Source organism: Drosophila santomea, chromosome 3L, assembly GCF_016746245.2.
Source record: "Drosophila santomea strain STO CAGO 1482 chromosome 3L, Prin_Dsan_1.1, whole genome shotgun sequence".
Taxonomy (NCBI): domain Eukaryota; kingdom Metazoa; phylum Arthropoda; class Insecta; order Diptera; family Drosophilidae; genus Drosophila; species Drosophila santomea.
In genome coordinates this window covers 12,723,720-12,740,620 of record NC_053018.2, presented here as the reverse complement: position 1 = coordinate 12,740,620, position 16,901 = coordinate 12,723,720, and the positions used below count along the sequence as shown (strand labels likewise).

At 46.3% G+C, this 16,901-nt stretch overlaps 4 protein-coding genes across 12 annotated transcripts; 2 read left to right on the top strand and 2 right to left on the bottom strand.

Annotated features, from left to right (window-relative positions):
• Nucleotides 1-838: 838 nt before the first annotated feature.
• LOC120449404 (protein LSM14 homolog B) lies at nt 839-5,791 on the bottom strand. Of its 8 annotated transcripts, none has more exons than XM_039631855.2 (7): nt 5,264-5,790; nt 3,736-4,233; nt 2,661-3,202; nt 2,394-2,594; nt 1,999-2,228; nt 1,579-1,934; nt 839-1,520 (listed from the first exon to the last, which is right to left on the bottom strand). In XM_039631855.2, exons 1-7 carry the CDS (start codon nt 5,382-5,384, stop codon nt 1,513-1,515), a joined length of 1,956 nt encoding a protein of 651 aa, XP_039487789.1. In that variant the 5' UTR covers nt 5,385-5,790; the 3' UTR covers nt 839-1,512. The 8 variants fall into 8 exon arrangements, with proteins under 8 accessions (XP_039487789.1, XP_039487785.1, XP_039487783.1 ...); XM_039631851.2 differs by having other exon boundaries at nt 2,364-2,594; nt 2,661-3,190; nt 3,727-4,233; nt 5,264-5,789; XM_039631849.2 differs by having other exon boundaries at nt 2,364-2,594; nt 5,264-5,789.
• A 230-nt stretch (nt 5,792-6,021) lies between these two features.
• LOC120449401 (citron rho-interacting kinase) lies at nt 6,022-12,878 on the top strand. 2 transcript variants are annotated; one of them, XM_039631846.2, is made up of 7 exons: nt 6,022-6,445; nt 6,808-7,052; nt 7,115-7,477; nt 7,537-8,904; nt 9,172-10,674; nt 10,735-10,930; nt 10,987-12,878. In XM_039631846.2, exons 1-7 carry the CDS (start codon nt 6,160-6,162, stop codon nt 12,594-12,596), a joined length of 5,571 nt encoding a protein of 1,856 aa, XP_039487780.1. In that variant the 5' UTR covers nt 6,022-6,159; the 3' UTR covers nt 12,597-12,878. The 2 variants fall into 2 exon arrangements, with proteins under 2 accessions (XP_039487780.1, XP_039487781.1); XM_039631847.2 differs by having other exon boundaries at nt 6,023-6,445; nt 7,115-7,465.
• A 231-nt stretch (nt 12,879-13,109) lies between these two features.
• On the top strand, nt 13,110-15,213 carry LOC120448319 (zinc finger protein 436). Its single transcript, XM_039630266.2, has 2 exons — nt 13,110-13,760; nt 14,532-15,213. Exons 1-2 carry the CDS (start codon nt 13,287-13,289, stop codon nt 15,195-15,197), a joined length of 1,140 nt encoding a protein of 379 aa, XP_039486200.1. The 5' UTR covers nt 13,110-13,286; the 3' UTR covers nt 15,198-15,213.
• On the bottom strand, nt 15,193-16,718 carry LOC120448321 (ubiquitin-conjugating enzyme E2 C). The gene is made up of 2 exons (XM_039630268.2): nt 16,355-16,718; nt 15,193-16,274 (listed from the first exon to the last, which is right to left on the bottom strand). The coding sequence occupies exons 1-2, from the start codon at nt 16,459-16,461 to the stop codon at nt 15,845-15,847; spliced, it is 537 nt and encodes a 178-aa protein (XP_039486202.1). The 5' UTR covers nt 16,462-16,718; the 3' UTR covers nt 15,193-15,844.
• Between the last annotated feature and the right edge of the window lie 183 nt (nt 16,719-16,901).

Sequence of the window (16,901 nt, the reverse complement as noted above, 5' to 3'; positions counted from 1 at the left end):
TATTTATATACATACATACATATGTGGAGCTAATCGGAGTGAGCATATATGGAGATATACATATTACATACAGGTAGATACATAATTTATGATTACATAATATTGAAATGTGTGGTGACTCCGCCTCCTCCTCCTCCGCCTGCTCATTCCCATCCGCATCCTCCTCCTTCGCCTCCGTGCGCGTTAACTACTGTCCACCGCTGGCCAAACTGCACTCCATTCGGCACGCGGCTGTTGTGCTGAATTCAATACAAATATATATCTGGATACAAGGATAACAAACAAATATCTAAAAGGACTTCAGCTGGAAATACATATGCATGCACACGCGCAATTTACTCGCTTTCAAGGCCTCGGTTTCAGCCGCAGCAGCCAGTGATCACACAATCTTAACATTTACATTGAGAACATCATCTTCGTATCGCTTCGATTCGTAAGTAAATTAGTAATAAATTCCCTTGCAGACGTGGCGAGAAAACGTGCACTTGTTGTGTAGCCCAACCGAGATCAGAAAAAAAAAAATAAACTGCACGAAAACCTAACTTTTGGGCTTTTCTTACTGGACTTTAAATTAATGACAAATTTGCTAATGAATTATCTTTTTGTTGTTTCTTTTTTTTGTTCACATTTTCATTCGAAGACTTTACTCTTCAGCTGGGCTGCATTGACTTTTTACAATTGTGCTTTTCAAAGAAGCGCGTAGCTGCCGATTTTATTTTCTTGTTTCTTTTTTCATGTTTAAAATGCTCTTAAATAATAGTTTTAAATGCTAGTAAAACGGCTCGAGTGTTTGTCGATGTTTTACGCCCACAAGAAATACATTATTACAATCGATCTGTTACTCTTTCATTCAAATAAAAACGTATTAGTTAGCTTTTATTTTAGATTTGGGAATTCCATGGATTTAATTGGTTTACTCCATTAATTTCATTATTGTTATCGGCTCGGCTCCTCCGCTAAATCTCCTTGCTCCTGGTAAATGGTTTGTTTGTTTGTTTTTTTTAGCTTTTCATACTTATGCTTACTATGTTCTTCACATCTATTACTAAATATATGTATGTATGCAGGCGTGCCATTATCTTCTCCTTATCAATACCGTGCTTTCTGCTCAGCGCAAGGCGTTGGAACCAGCCATTTACACAAAACCTAACACATGGCCGGTTCACATTCACAGTCGCTAATCGCTAGTCGTTAATCGAATCGTAGAGCGCTTATCATCGCCAAGCACACGGTGGTGGGCGGGCAGCAGCGAAGTGCGCCCCAGGACGTCGTGAGAATTGTAACACTAAATTTAATTATACAAATATATTATGCCGCTGGATCCATAACTCGAAATTCCTGATAATAAGAGCCTGTGTGTCGTCGATCGTTCGCTCGGTCGGTCGGTTGATTGGTTTGCTTCGAATAATTAGCTTTGCAAAGAATAGGATATTTACTTTACGTTCTTCTCAATTCGCATCTATCAATTTGTGGTTGGTTTATTTAAAGTGGTTCTCCACTAGCTGGGCTGCACTATTGAGCTGCAAAAGGTAAACACACATGTTTTCTACGAAGTGTATAGGCGTAATTGCTACTCACAAACTGCCGCCACCTGTTGCGTCTGCTCTGGCAAGAGGGACGTCGACTTTGTCGTCGTGGTTGTGGCATTTGGTGCATTGGAGTCCGTGGCATTGGATCCGTGCCCAGCATTGTTGGCCGCCTTCAGCGCAGCAGCCGTGTTGCCGTTGGTGATGTTTGGCATTCCGTTGCCGCCACGACCGCCGCCGTTGTTGCGATTGTTGCTCCTGTTGCGGAAGTTACCGCCGCCGCCTCCGCCCATGCGATAGTTGTTCCTGTTGTAGCCGGGCGCACCTCCGTATCCCGAGTTCATGCCGCCGTTGCCCGCTCCGCCCATGTTGCCATTATTGTTGTAGTAATGGTTGCGTCCGCGGTAACTGTTTGCAATACATTCAGTTGATGAGCCGCATATCATTTGCATGTCTGCTTTGGTTGACTCACCTGCCACGTCGTGTGGAGGACACTCCGAAGGTCTCCGTGTTCAACTTGCGCTCCTGGCGCCAATCGTTCTTCTTGTTCTTGCTGCGATCCTGGGCAGCCTCGCACGAAATGTTGTCGAAGAACGATTTGGTCTTGTCGTAGCACACAGCAACGTCATCCTCCTCGGGCTCGTGCTCTCCAGCGCCGGTCTCGTTGCCAGAATCATCCTTCTTGTCGGTCTCGCCATTCAACTGCAAGTAGCAAATGGAAATGGTGAGTAACTAACTTACTTTAAACTTAATTTCTAACAAACATCAAATAAAGAAGCTTAAATATATTTAGTCTAATTTGTTGTGTATAAAAAATAAAAAGTGTGCTGGACTTACTGTGTGAACGCCTTCAACCTTCTCACCCACCTGCTCATTGGTTGCAGTTGTAGTGGTGGCCGTTGAATTGGTGGCTGGCTTGGGGGCACCATCCTCGGCCACCTTGAGCTTGGCCAGCTGGGAGCGCAGTTCCTCGAACTTGTTGTTGGCCTGCTCGAAGTCAAAGTCGCCCTCGAACTTGATCTTGTTGCGCGGCTTGTTCTGGTTATTGGCCGACTGCGGACGATAGCCCTGCAAAATGAAATCGCCAGGGGTTAATCAACCATCTAAAGCACTTTGAGTCATCAGCAGGCGTACCTGATTGGGTCGCATGGGGCCGCGATTTCCCATGCCGCGGTTGCGCATGTTCATCATGTTGTTCGAGTTCTGGTTGCCGCGGTGCATGTTCCAGGCCGGGTTGTTTCCACCTCCGTTTCCGCCGCCTCCTCCACCGCCGCCGCCGCCGTTTCCTCCTCGCTGCTGTTGTTGCATTCCATTGCCGCCGCCGCGATTGCGCTGATTATTGTTGTAGTTGTTGCTGAAGTTGTTGTCCATTTGACGGCCGGAGTCACGACGATCCCGCTGCTGGTGCTGCTGGTTATAGAAGTCCGTTCCACTGCCACCGCGTTGCTGCTGCATGTTGTTGTGACCGCTGGGACCGCCCCGCTGCTGCTGCGACTGCTGCTGCTGATTCTGGTGGTTCTGGCGCTTATGTCCTGCATCGCGTCCGTTGCCACCCTGGCCAGCGTTCTGTTGCTGGTGCAGCTGCTGCTGCTGGGTCAGCTCCGCCGTGGGACTCACAATCAGGCTAATGGGCGTCGTCGAGCGCGAGGCTCCGGCCAGCATGTCTAGAACGGAAACTGTACACATATAGAGGACGCAACGAGGACGAAAGGGAGAGAGTAATGCGTGTGGGCACCAAAAACATTAGTTCAAACAAGTACATGTGTATTATGTTGCAAAATCACAGCAATACAATAAATACATTTTTGTTGATATATTTAAGAGGTGTCATAAACTTTATAAAGGGCTGGGTTTTCAGATAAGATAAAGCCATTTCCAAGTACTCAAACGTACAATGTATGGCAATAAAAACTTTGGATATCAACAAATTATTTTTAAAAATTCATTTTTAACTGCCTTTTGGCACAGAGTATGTGCCATTTTCAATGGAATCGACATGCTCACTTATCTGATAAAACCACAAAATTCACCATATCTCAAAGTATTTCCGGAATTTGAAGTTTTGGGTATCGGTAGAGCAGGCAATAAAATTAAAATTAAAAAATTTCTAATATATTATGTATGCAATAAACAGAAAACTAACTTTGATTTAAGAATGATATATAATAAAAAATTAAACTTGTAATAAATGTGCTCTAACCAAACTCACTTGGCTGTTTCTGCTGCTGAGGCTTCTGCTGTTGCTGGTTGCCGCCGATGTGCATGAAGGGTCCGCTGCCTGGAGCTCCGGAACCGGGCGCAAGTGATCCGCCCGCATTGCCCACGATATTGGCCAGATTGGGACCGCCCAGGTTGCCGAACGGATTGCCATTGCCGTAGCCGGGTCCGCCAGGAGCTCCTCCACCGCCAGCACCACCACTGCCTCCTCCGCCCGGCATCTGGGCCGGTTGCTGGGACGGCACCTGCTGCTGTTGCTGGGGCGGTGCGTTCATCCCGCTGGGCATGGGGAAGTGCTGCGGCATCTGGGGCGGTCCGTTCTGGAGCTGCGCCTGCATGATCGCCGGGTCATTGTGGTGCGGTAGCGTGTGGTTGTTGACAACGCGAATGTCCTTGATGTCCGAGCCACGGAAAAGGATGTAGTCGTAGATCTGCGACTGCGGCGCTATCTGGAACTGGGTGTCCCGATCTTCAGTACCGAAGGATCGCACTGAAATAGGAAAAAGGGTAAAATGGGTTAAGTCGTATTATTAAAACTTTTAAGTATTTTTGGGTACAATACAAAACACACGGGTTCACTACATTTCTATTGCAAAGTTTTCTTATCACATCAGCCATTTTCTCCATTATTCTCGGAAGAGTCTTCAACAAAGCGAAACTTTCGAATTGGCAACTAGTTTCAATTTAAATAAAGTTAGGAACTACCGTCTTAAAAGAGTGTATAACCGGCATTTTGAGTCGGTTTTGTAAATGTTGTTCATCTATCAAGAATAACTTTAAAGATTGTAATCCATTTGTTTTAAAATTTATGCAAAACATTTGACACATTCAACATTATATAATTGAATTGTTAAAAAGTCGAAAATCTTTGATTTTCGGACCCTTGTAAACCCATTAAGGTTAGGCCGCGCTTCCAATTTAACCTCAACTGGGAAACGCATGTTTTGCCGGTATTTGTGCGTTCTCCGTTTCTCCTTTTCGACTTCCAGGGCACTGACATCCGTAACGGGAGCCCGTGGATCCCGTTATCTGGCGCCAAATCGAAATTGTATTTGCAAATAAACAAATTGCATTGGGGCCTTGCTGGTGTTCGTTACTTTGTGTGCGGGTGTATGTGTGTCATGTAAATTTCAAAAGCAACACTGTACAACAACAAGCCAAAGACAGAAACAGGCCAAAGCCAACATGACAAACAAAAAGCATAAGTGAGAGAGAGAGAGCGAGAGACGGTGGCGAAATGGATATGGAGAGAACGCAGCGGTGGCGGCAATTGCACTCTTCGTCTCCACAGAGTATGAAATTACTGTAAAAACTAACAAAAAGAAACGAACAAAAAAGAAAGAGTAGAGCCACACACACAAGAGAAATGGACAGAATCCATTTTCTTTTGCGATGAACCGTTTCTTTACAGGGATTTCTTTTTTTTTGGCGCAGATTACGGCACCCACTTATATCCCGTATATGTAGATATATGGGGCTAAATGGCAATTACGTGGGCGCTTTTCGGATTAAATACTTACCACTCGAGAGCGCAATGGTGCACTCCTGCGGATCCACCGTGTACAGGCGGCCCTCGTATCGAATGTCCGCCTTGGAAATGAGGCTGATTTTGGAGCCCAACTCCGGCAATCCCCCGCTCATCTTGAACTTCTTCTGTACTTCACTGCGCACTCACACCGAAAATACAAACTTTTATTAAGTGTTTCTGCCAACAGGCACACGAATTTCTCTGGCCAAAAGCAAACAATTACAGCGAGCGCGACGACAACGATTTCTCGACGGTTTCAGTCTCTGCTCTTCTTTTACTTTTTTTTCCGACTTTTTTTCACACGCAATTGCCTTTCCGTTCCAGGGCGAATTTGCGGCCAATCGCCTTCTAGCCGCGTTTGCTTGATGGAGCTGTGTTTTTGCACAAGTGCGGCAAGCGCTTTTCCAATGTCTGTGGTGCTGCACACACGGCTCAAAATGTGAAAATTGCAATTTTCGATGCACAAATCTTTGCTCCGTCCGTCTGCGAAAACCTACCCGTCGAAAATGAACGATGGAAACGAGCGAGTGCCGCGACGGTGTTGGAAAGCGCGGATGGAAAGCAGCGGCGGCGGCAGCGAAATAATAATAATAACTGTTTATACATAAATTGGAAAAATTAAAAAGGGGACGCTGCTGCATTTTGGCAAAAGTAAAACAGTCTGTATAAAAGTGCTTCATGTGCCCAAAAATTTCAAATTCATTCTTTTTCACCGGGCAACCCTGCTTGCAACCCTAAATGCAACAGTGCTCAGTGGGCACGCATCCCTGGTTTTTCGGCTTCCCTCGGCGCATTTTTTTCAAAGCAAAACGGCAAAAAAATGCTCTGGCATTTAACGCAGTTCTAAGTGTATTATTTATGTGAAAAATCGCAAATAGAGAGTCCATCATGCCACCCAAGCTGGAGCCGATTAGCGTGCGCACTGCGCGCCTAAACAACCTGATTCTGGGCAAAGGTGCTGGCGTCTGTGCAAAGCCCGCCGGAAGCGCCGCCGGATCGGGTATTCCCACACCCACCAGGAGGAGCATCATTCCCGTGAGCACCACCAGCGCCGCCGTGGCCGAGGCCATCTGCCGCGAGGGACTCCTGGACGCCTTCTGTCTGCTGTACAACGAGTGCGACAAGGACACGCTGAAGAAGCGCGATCGCAACATCGCCGAGTTTGTCAACAAATGTGAGTCAACTGCACTGGTCAGCAGGGTTTTAAGATGGCATGTCTACCATCTATATAGCCATGGAACTCAGAGACCCCTTATTTACTTTATTGTAATATTATAAAGTCTATTTCTGCTGTTCATATTTCATTTGTAATGTTATAATATAATAATGTAGTAATGTTTATTCTATTCTATTCTGGTTGGTATAGTTTTAAAATCAGCTCACAACACAATTACTTCAGTAGATTAATAGCCAACTTAAAATAGAAGATAGGGTCTTTAGTATTTGTGTTAGTTTTTAAGTTTGTTATTTGCTTCCTTAAAAATCGAGCTCATGCCTAACTACCTATAACTATTACTATCTAATTTCTCGCTCCAGTTCGTCCCATCATAGAGGAGACCCGCAAACTGAGAGTCAATGCAGATGACTTCCTCATCAAGACGCTTATTGGCCAAGGATACTTTGGCAACGTTCACCTGGTGGTGGAGCGGCAAACCAACGACATATACGCCATGAAGAAGATCAAAAAGTCGGTGGTGACCACGTCACAAGTCAAGGAGGAGCGCGACATCATGTCCATTCGCAATTCCGAATGGCTGATTAATTTGCAGTACGCCTTCCAGGTTTGTTATTTCCTCTCATACTCTCCCATAATTCAGCATTTCAATTACTTTTTCTGTCTCAGGATAACGACAACCTGTACTTGGTCATGGAGTACATGCCCGGCGGAGATCTTCTCAGCTTGATGTCTCGCCATGGCCCTTTCGATGAAGACTTGGCTCGTTTCTACCTGGCCGAGCTCACAGTGGCTCTGCACACATTGCACGAAATGGGCTATGTACATCGGGATATAAAGCCAGAAAATATACTGATTGATCGTTTTGGTCATATAAAACTGGCCGATTTCGGTAACGCCGCTGCCCTGGATCGGGATGGCCACGTGCTGAGTTTGTCGCCCGTGGGAACACCTGATTACATTGCTCCAGAGTTACTGCAGACCATTTCCACCTACAAGCTGTCCAAGTCGTTGCACGATGTGAGTAGAACTGTACGATCGCAGAGTTTGGTTTCGAAAGTTCGTAGCTAAAACAAGAAATCATTTTGTAGGTCAGCTGTGATTATTGGTCCATGGGTATAATTGGATACGAGTTGATATGCGAGACAACACCTTTTCACGAGGATAACGTACACGAGACGTACTCCAAGATTCTCTCCCACTGCGAGGAGAGTCACCTGAAAGAGCTCATCAGCTTTCCCGCCGACTTGAAGGTGTCTGTCAACTATAGACATCTTATTGAGTCACTGGTCACAAATCCCTCGAAGCGATTGTCCTATGAGCGCATTAAAGATCACCCCTTCTTCAGCGAAGTGCCGTGGGGTTCCATTCGCTCCCAGGTTCCTCCCATTATACCAACAGTTAGATCTGACGACGACACGTCCAATTTCGAGGACGGAACTCGTCACAAGACTCGCAGGGAACAGGGAGTTGCTAAGAAGTCACTCACAACCAACATGAAGTCGAATGACTTTAGTGGCAAGGATTTACCATTCATTGGGTATAGTTTTGTTCACATGGAAAAGTCGACAATGTCCGCTACGACTGATGAAAAGTTGCAGGAGAAGCTAAAGGAACTGCTGCAGAAACTGAAGACTAGAGAGAATGAGATTTCAATGCTTAAACAAGATCTTTTGCGGGCACAGCAATCGCTTAGGAAGACCGATAACAAATCGCAGGTGGTGGCCGATGCTAAAATGGAAATTAAGAAACTGCAACAAATTATAAAGGAGAAAACCATGGAGCTGACCACCTGCAAGACGCAGATTAAGACCCTCCAAAGTTCGGCCAAAATAGACGAGGAAATGTGGTCCAAAAAGGAAGCCACTATCACCGATCTCCTCCGCCTGAATCGCCAAAAGTACGAAGAAGCCAAGATCGCTTCGGAGCAACGATATGAGAAACAATTGGCGGATAAAAAACAAGAGCTGGCTTCCACGCTGCAAAAGTTGGATGCCCGTGAGCTGGAGTTCAATGCCAAGTTCGAAGAGTGCAAGCATATTTCCATGAAATTGCAAAACTACAAGGATATGCTGCAGCAAATCAAGGAGCAGAATCTCAAATCCGAGACGAACCATGAGGAGCAGAAGCGCCAAATGGCCGAGTCGTATGAGCAAAAGCTAGCAGATCTCCGAAAAAAGGTTCGCGACTCACAAGATACACACCGCCGCATGACAATGGAGATTAAGGAAATCCGCACCGAGCTGGATGAGTCTATATCGTCCAGCAAGTCAACCCAGGAAGCGAAGAACGCTACCGAGCGTAACATCGAGGATATATTGCGGCGTCTGAACCAGGAGATCGCCTCCAATAATGAGCTTCATGCGGAAAAGGTCAAGCTGGAGACAAAGCTGCAACTGAAGGAAAATGAAACTCAGGATGTTAAAGCAGAGTGTCATCGACTCGAGAGGGAATTGCAGGTAGGTTATTAATCTTAATAATGTTTATTAATGTTTAATTCAATGCAATATTGTGCCACAAATAGAAACATAGATAGTCATGTAAGCAGGCTGTGATTGTTAGTTTTCGTTTTGTGTCAAAGTGAAAGTCAGTATAAAAATGCTTAATGATTCCTTATTAAACATATAACCTTTCATTTAATTAGTGAATATAACAAGAACAATATTCATTATTATAACATAAAGATATGTAATCTATATATACTTAAATATACTTATTTCAACTAGCTTGCCGAATGCCGCTGTCAGCTGGCTGAATCCTCACTAGCCAGCCACGTTTCCCCCTACGAAACTGCGCCTGGATCTTTGACCGAACTGAATGCCATCGAAGACCAACTTCGCGCCGACTTGTTAGCCGCCAAAGAAAGTGAAAACCATCAGAAAGGACGCGCCGATCAACTCCAGACACTGGTCACTAAACTGGAGCAAATGCTGGAGCGTTTTAACGAGCAGAGTCTTTCACCCACGAAATCCCACTCATCGCGTAAGCAAGAAGGCGAAACTGTGGGTGATATGCTAGAGCGGCAGAACGAGAAGCTGGAGGATAAATTGGCGGCAGTGCGGGAGCAGATGATTGTGGAACGTCAGGCAGCGCGTACAGCCAATCTTTCGCTCTGGAAGGTGGAGAAACAGCTCGAGGAAGCTTTGTCCGAGAAGAAGTTACTGGCACGTCGCATGGAACTCACCGAGGATCGCATCAAAAAGGTGCAAAACGCAGGGGATGAATCACAGAGAATGCTTAAGACGTCCCAGGAGGAAACTCGCCAGCGGGAGTCTCGCATCGAGGAGCTGAAGCAGGAACTGGCGGCCGCCAAAAGAGATGTCCTCAAGGAGCACCGCCAATGGGAAAAGGCCGAGCAGGAGCGCATGAAGTGCAAGTCGGAGATAATCGAGCACCTGGCCAATGTGCACAAGCTGGAACAACAGGAGACTGAACTGCGTCAGAAACTAAGGCAAATCCAGACCCGATTCGATGGGCTAACGTTGGAACAGAAGAACACCATGCGGGAATTACAGGAGGAGCGCGAAAAGAGTAGAAAAGCCAATGACTCTAGTCTCTCCATACAGAAGGAACTTAAACAGCTCACTGATAACTTCCAGAGGTTGAAGTACGCTTGTAGCATTACCGACAGCCAGCTGACTGAAGTTGAAACCATGCTGAAATCGGAGCAGGATCGGAATAAATCGCAAAAATCTCAGCTTGATACCCTTCATGAGAAATTGAGGGAGCGCAATGATCAATTAACTGAACTGCGAAAGCAGCTATCTGCGTTGGAATCCGAAAAGCGTCTGGCAGAGCAGCGCGCTCAAGTTCTGGCATCGGAAATCGAGGAACTGCGTCTGAACCTGAAGGAGCAGCAAAAGAAGTTGGTGGCGCAGCAGGATCAGTTGGTGGAGCAGACAAACGCACTGTTTGCCACCCAGGAGAGAGCGGAGCTTTTGGATGGCCAAAATGCAAACTACGAAGCCCAAACTGCGGACTCGAATCGCGAAATGGTTAGCCTGAAGGAGGAAAATGCTAGAATTCTCAGCGAGCTGTTCCACAAGAAGGAAGAGGTGGGCAATCTCCAGACGGAGATCAGCAACTTGGAGTCAACACAAGCCAGCTTGCACGCGGAGATCGATTCCCTTCAGGACACTTTGGCCGAGAAGGAGCAGTTCTATGTGCAGCGGGACATCAAATCAAATGCCACTCTTGCCCAGCACAAAAAGCTGATTGACTACCTTCAGGTAAATTAAATAGATGTTTTTAGAGAATATTTTATGAAACTAAATACATTTTTCTATTAGCTTAAAGTAGAGGACCTGTCTTCCAAGAAGAAAAAGACTTTGGCGGACAAGCTCTTCGGTTCCAGCCACACAAACAAGGAGAACGTGTCACCCAATGACGTGGAATCCTCTATTCTGTATCGGGCGCTCAAGGAGGAACTGAAGCGCGAACAGAAGATGAACAGCTTGCTGAAGGAGCAACTGGCTATGTTGAATGGTAAGCTTTCTCTAGATTTCAATTGATTCATTTACTAATTCCTACTATTTTTTTAGGAACTGCAACCTTGCGCTCTCCCCGCAAGTTGGCAGCTGTGAATGGCGACTCCGATGCACCCAAACAGAGACCAGTGAGCATTGCTGCCTTGCCACGTTCCCCGCAGAAGCAGCAATCCTTAAAGCGCACCACCAGCCAGGTGGAGTTGAAGACCACGGAGAAACCAACTAAAGTAACTAGCGAGGAACAGGAGGCTCATCATCGTTTCGAGTTGGCCCTGCAGGAGTCCAAGGTGGATGCAGCTAATTGTGTAGTTTGCGGACAGGTCGTTGTTGCCGGTTCGCCCTTCTGGAAGTGTAAGGAGTGCAAGGATGTGACGCATCGCAAGTGTCGCTCCAATGTTCAAGGGCAGTGCGGCACGAAGCCGACTGCACCTCCAGCCGATGATCTTAGCAGTGTTCAATCTGTCTCCAGCTTAACCTTAAATAGCATAGATGTTGCGGGTGGTACTACCAACGGCGGCGAGTACATTGGATCGCTGGTCTACAGTTCGGATGGTCCGGAGGATCAGGCGCGAAAGGAAATCGAAGTGAACTGCGCCTTTGAAGTGGCTGAGCAGCAAATACTCCTCTTGGGCTGTAACACGGGATTGTATGCGTATCACTTGGACTCGCAGCGACTGGTGCACATTTCGGGCCTCGAGTCGGTGAGCTGCATGTCCATCTGCAAGCGCCTGGCGAAGGCTATCATGGTGGGCACGGTGGGCGAGAAACTCTACCAATGCGACTACCGGCAGCTGGAGTCACGTTGCCAGAGCTCCAGTTCGTGTCATAAGCCTGTGCTGGAGACGTCTGCCATTGAGCTGCCCTTTGCCAATCGCACGCCCTCGGAGAAATGGAAGCTGGTGCTGATTTCCGATGAGGCGGAGAACGCATTGGATTCGGTCGCCATTGCAGCCACGTCCACCAGGATTGTCATCTTGAAGTACGACCTTAAGCTGCACATGTTTAAGCCAGTTCGAGCCTTGGACACCGCCACTCCGGTCACTTCGATATTCTTTACGCGCCACTCAGCTATTGTTAGCTCGGATAAGTTTTACGAGATCGATCTGGATAACTATGCGGCTGAGGAGTTTGTGGACCTGTCGGACAAGTCAATGGAGAGCACTGCCAAATGCCAGCCTCTCACTGCTGTGCGCATTTCTCGGCAGGAGTACCTGCTCTGCTTTGCCGAATATGGAGTCTTTGTGGATGAGTTTGGCTGCCGATCCAGGCCCTACGATGTAAACTGGGTGTATGCACCCACTGGATTTGTTTACCGCGAGCCATTCTTATTCATTGCCCACTACCAAAGCGTGCAGATTGTCCGCTTGCATCGCTCCTTCAGCAAGGAAATGACCAACGGGGACAATGCCTCGCAGACTTCGGAATCGCCGGAGCTGCAGCGCGTCTACTTGCCCCACTACATGTCCACTCTGCTGGCGAACAGTGGCGATGTCAATCTGTATGCCGTGGCCATCGATCAGAGGCCCTGCAACGGAACTCAGAAGATCTATCACCTGGACACGATGCAGGCATTCAAGCAGAAGTTTAATGTCTCCATGGAAACCCTTTCCTCCGTGGCCACTTCAGTTACATTGGGCTCAACTGTCACCGGAAATAGCTTGTAGATGAAGAATTTATTTTGTAAGCAAGTTGAACAAAGCGTAATACTACAAACTCAGTAGTAATTATTTCTAGTGATAAGATATACCATATATTATTATTTTAACTTGTCAGAACTTTTGTTTTTTAACCATTTAGCCATCGTTCCACATAAGATTGTCTAAATCACTTGACAAATTATAAGCAGAATCACTTAAATATTGCCTAATTTACTTTTTACTTTGTGCTATATACACAAATAAAACTTGAGTCTTGCAAAAGAGATTTCCATTTTAATAATATAAAAATTAATATTATATATATATATTTATTTGGATCACAAAAATATCGAAGCATATTGAAGAAAATATTGTTCATCTCGAAATAAGTAAATAATTAAAGAATTTGTATAATATCTAAAGGCAGTACTATTATGCAGGATAGCTTTTGGATTCAAATAGTTGGGGGCATGCAGTCGCCAAGCTTTTGGGGCTGATCCCACACAGCTTTTCGGCAGCAGCTTTTAATGTCCCGCAATTCGAAAGCCCCGGAAATGGAATCGTGGTGTCTGGTGTCTGCTCTCCGCTGGCATTACTGCCATCGAGGGGTTAGCCGCTGGACGCCCGACTGCCGCACTGTCGCCTTAAATTGCGACAATTGATTTCAATTTGCTCCATGCCGGTTGAGTGGAGGCAGAGTTGCCAACAACGCCATCAATGATGTTTGACTCGAAGCTGAGTTTGTGCGCGGGTCGCATGGTCGCCGATTCCACCACCACCACCACCTGCGCCATGGAAGGACGCAATGTGGCCAAGACGCTGATATGCCGAGCCTGTCTGGTGCTGCTGGGTCCGCAGGATGCCAGCCACAATCTGGACAGCGAACAGGATCTGGCCAGCAAGTACTACGGCTGCACTGGCGGGGATCCGGGCAAGGATTTGCCACCCCAGTTGGTGCTGCAAAGCATCTGCGAGTGCTGCTATCAGATGGTGCAAAAGTTCCACGACTTTCAACGCATGTGCGAAGAGTCCTTGCGCAATTTTGAGAAGCTGCTGCACGACATCGACATGGAGTGCCTCAATCTGGTGGACCACATGCCCGACCTGGACACCCCCTCGGAGAGCAACGAATCCACTAATCCGGAAGCCCAAGTGGACGCACCCCGCCCCCTCGAATCGACGCAGGAGATTGTGAGTTTTATTTGGCCACAAGTGTGCGCCTCTGCCGTAATCTTATCTAGAATCACATTCGCTGCTCCGCTAGAGGTGTTGCCTAGCAGCAAAGACACTACTTCTACCCATTCCCCCAACGCGGCCATAAACAAAAACATTTCGGGCGTTTGTTTGTGTTGTACTATTTTTGTTTGTAGGAGAATGTTTGGCGGTGATAGCACTCGAAAAGGAGGCGCGTCTAATCTATTGGTTATTTTTAATTTTTCCACTGCACATATAGGAATTAATAAAATTAGGCAGACACACACCTCAATTTATGGCTTTTCCTAGAAACGAGAAAGCTGATTTTTTAGGCCTTTAGAAATATCCAGTTTTATCTAGAACAGTGCGCATATATTTATTGTTTATGCCCTATGTTATGTTCATTTTGAATTATTTATAGTATTTATAGCAAATTTAGGTATCAATCAAAAACATAATCTGATCAGTAAACCTGAAGTTCAAGTCCCAAAACATTACTTTCATTTTATCTAAGTCAGACGATAAGATAAAAAAGCAGTAACTTCTAAGCATGGGAAAATTTCCACTTAAAAGAAATAAGTACACACACCTAATTCTTACCCTTTTATTAGATTACTTTGTTTTTCATATCATTTAATGGTCTTACATTTTAAAGTCGCAGAATAGAAACATACCCCTTTAATAGATGACTAGATGATATGGATATTATACCTACCTAACGAACCACCAACTTTCAGTTAATCAAGAATAATAACCTTTCTTTTTCAGGAAGAAGTGTACGTGGTAGAGGACGAGTCGGCCCAACAGGATCTGGGCAAGGAGAAGCTACCCATAGCGGGCATTAGAAAGTGGCTGGGTGCAAGGAAGCGACGAGGAGTGCGACACACCCTCGAGTGCCGCATATGCCATCGTGGCTTCTACAAGTCGTCGCTGCTGGAGGCCCACATGCGGAAGCATGAGGGTCTGCGGCCGTATACCTGCGTCCATTGTGCCAAGAGTTATGCCAGGGCCAATCTGCTGGAGTCGCACCTGCGGGAGATGCATCACAATAGCGCCGCGAGGATAATCCATGCCTGCCCGCACTGCAATAAGGTGTACACAGCGGACCGCAGTCTCAAATATCACATGAAAAGGGCGCACGAAAGCAATCATAGGCCAGAATCACCCGATGCACTGCACATTTGTGAGGAGTGCGGCAAGTCCTTTGTGCGAAGGGCGCATTTAACGCGCCACAAAAGGGTCCATGGAAGCATAGAGGGTCGGAGATACTGCTGCGAGTGCTGTGATCAGAGGTTCTACACCAAGGAGAACATGGTGGATCATCTGCAGCGGAAGCACGGAAGCAAGAATCTGCTCAGATGTAGAAAATGCGGACGCATTTTTAGGAGCAGTGTGGAGCTCAGCGCTCATGCGAAGAAACACGAGGCGATGTAGTTCAATAATTCGTTTTATTTGTGGTTTCAATAACATCAAGCTAACTCAACTGTTACAATGATTCGAATTACTTGGAATTTGTTACACCAGTATTGTGGGAGAATGCCGCATAAATGGAGATACTAAGACGAATGGTTGACGAATCGATGAGGCTGCCCTAAAATTAGCTAACATTCACATAATGGCCGGCGCAGCACAGTCGCTTAAAAATCATCAGTACAAAAGGCGGGCGGCGATGGCGGCGCGCGCACTCATTCTCAAAAAATAATCATGCGTATAAAAACAATTAACTAAAATTTATGCTTAATCTTAAAGAACGGACAGTTTTAAAATTACATTACCAATACATTCATATATCATTAATTTGTAGGGAGGAAAAAAATGAGAATAAAAACCAGATTATCCGTCTATCGATCGACAATTACATAAGAAATGCACACAGGGTCTTCTGCCAAATGAACTATCAGCATTAAACGTTGTTGAAATTGATCTGGTGATCCAGTGATCCGGCGATACGGTGATACGGTGGTGATTGATGATTGGTTGTTGGTTGGCAGTAGGATTGGATGAGTGGAGTTGCTTGCACTATATGTAAATAAATACGCCGCAATATGAGCATAGGAAATAGGACATTAGATTGCCAAACTCTAGGTGTCCTTGTGTTTCTCATAGAAGGCGTCTAAATATTTTTTGTACTCCTTTTGGTCGTTCCACATCATCGCGGCCTGCGCATTCAGTGGACTCTCGTTGTTCGGTTCGCCCAGCAGGGATTGTATGGACAGCAGAATGGTGCGCACATCGTACAGGGCGGACCACTTGTCCTTCAGTATGTCCAGGCATATGGCGCCCTGCAGATCAACATTGGGATGGAAGCAGGACGTCAGGAACTTCACCACGGGCGCTGCATACGGGTAGGAGTTGGGAAAATCCAGGGACAGGCGGTACGTCTGCCCCGAATACACCGTATTCCGTGGACCCGCAATGGTGCCCACCCACTTGAAGATGTTCTCGCCGTCGGGGAACGCTGAAATGCCCTTCTCGTTGGCCATCATCAGGTTCATCAGTTCCTTGTGCAGTCTGTGGGATGTGTGAGTGTGGCGACGTTGGATTATCTAGGCTGCTCCATGGGCGCATGGGCCACACCATGTGCTACTCACCTTTTACTCACGGCGTGATTGTCTTTCACGGGCATGGAGTCATCGCTGTGCTTGGTGCCGCCGCCTCCTGCTCCTCCACTTTGTTCGGGGCTGATATTCTGCGCCATGACTATATCTCTCTATGTGGGATGCTAGTGCTATCCGCTGTTTGGTTTACAGTATATGCGTGTCCTAATTTTGCGCGCGTCGTGGCGGTCGGTTCTCAATTCTCGATAATGATTATATGTACTGTATAGTGGAAATTTTGTTTGATCGGTCGGAATACGCGTCTGTTGCTTTTTCAGATATTTTTTTTCACTTTTGTGTGAAAACAAAATGGAAGGAGAACGAGAAGAAACTGTGTTTGGGCACAGGGTTGTATTTCATGTTTTTTTTGGGGGGAGTCGATACGCTCGCTTGGCTTGGTTGAACGGTCACACTGGCCGAGTGATAACGGACAAATATTTCAAAAATTGTTTAGGTTTATAAACATATAAAAATCAAATCTTGTATTGAGAATTACAAATATGTTTAGTTTGTACATTGGGTTACTTCTTAGTAGGCCTAA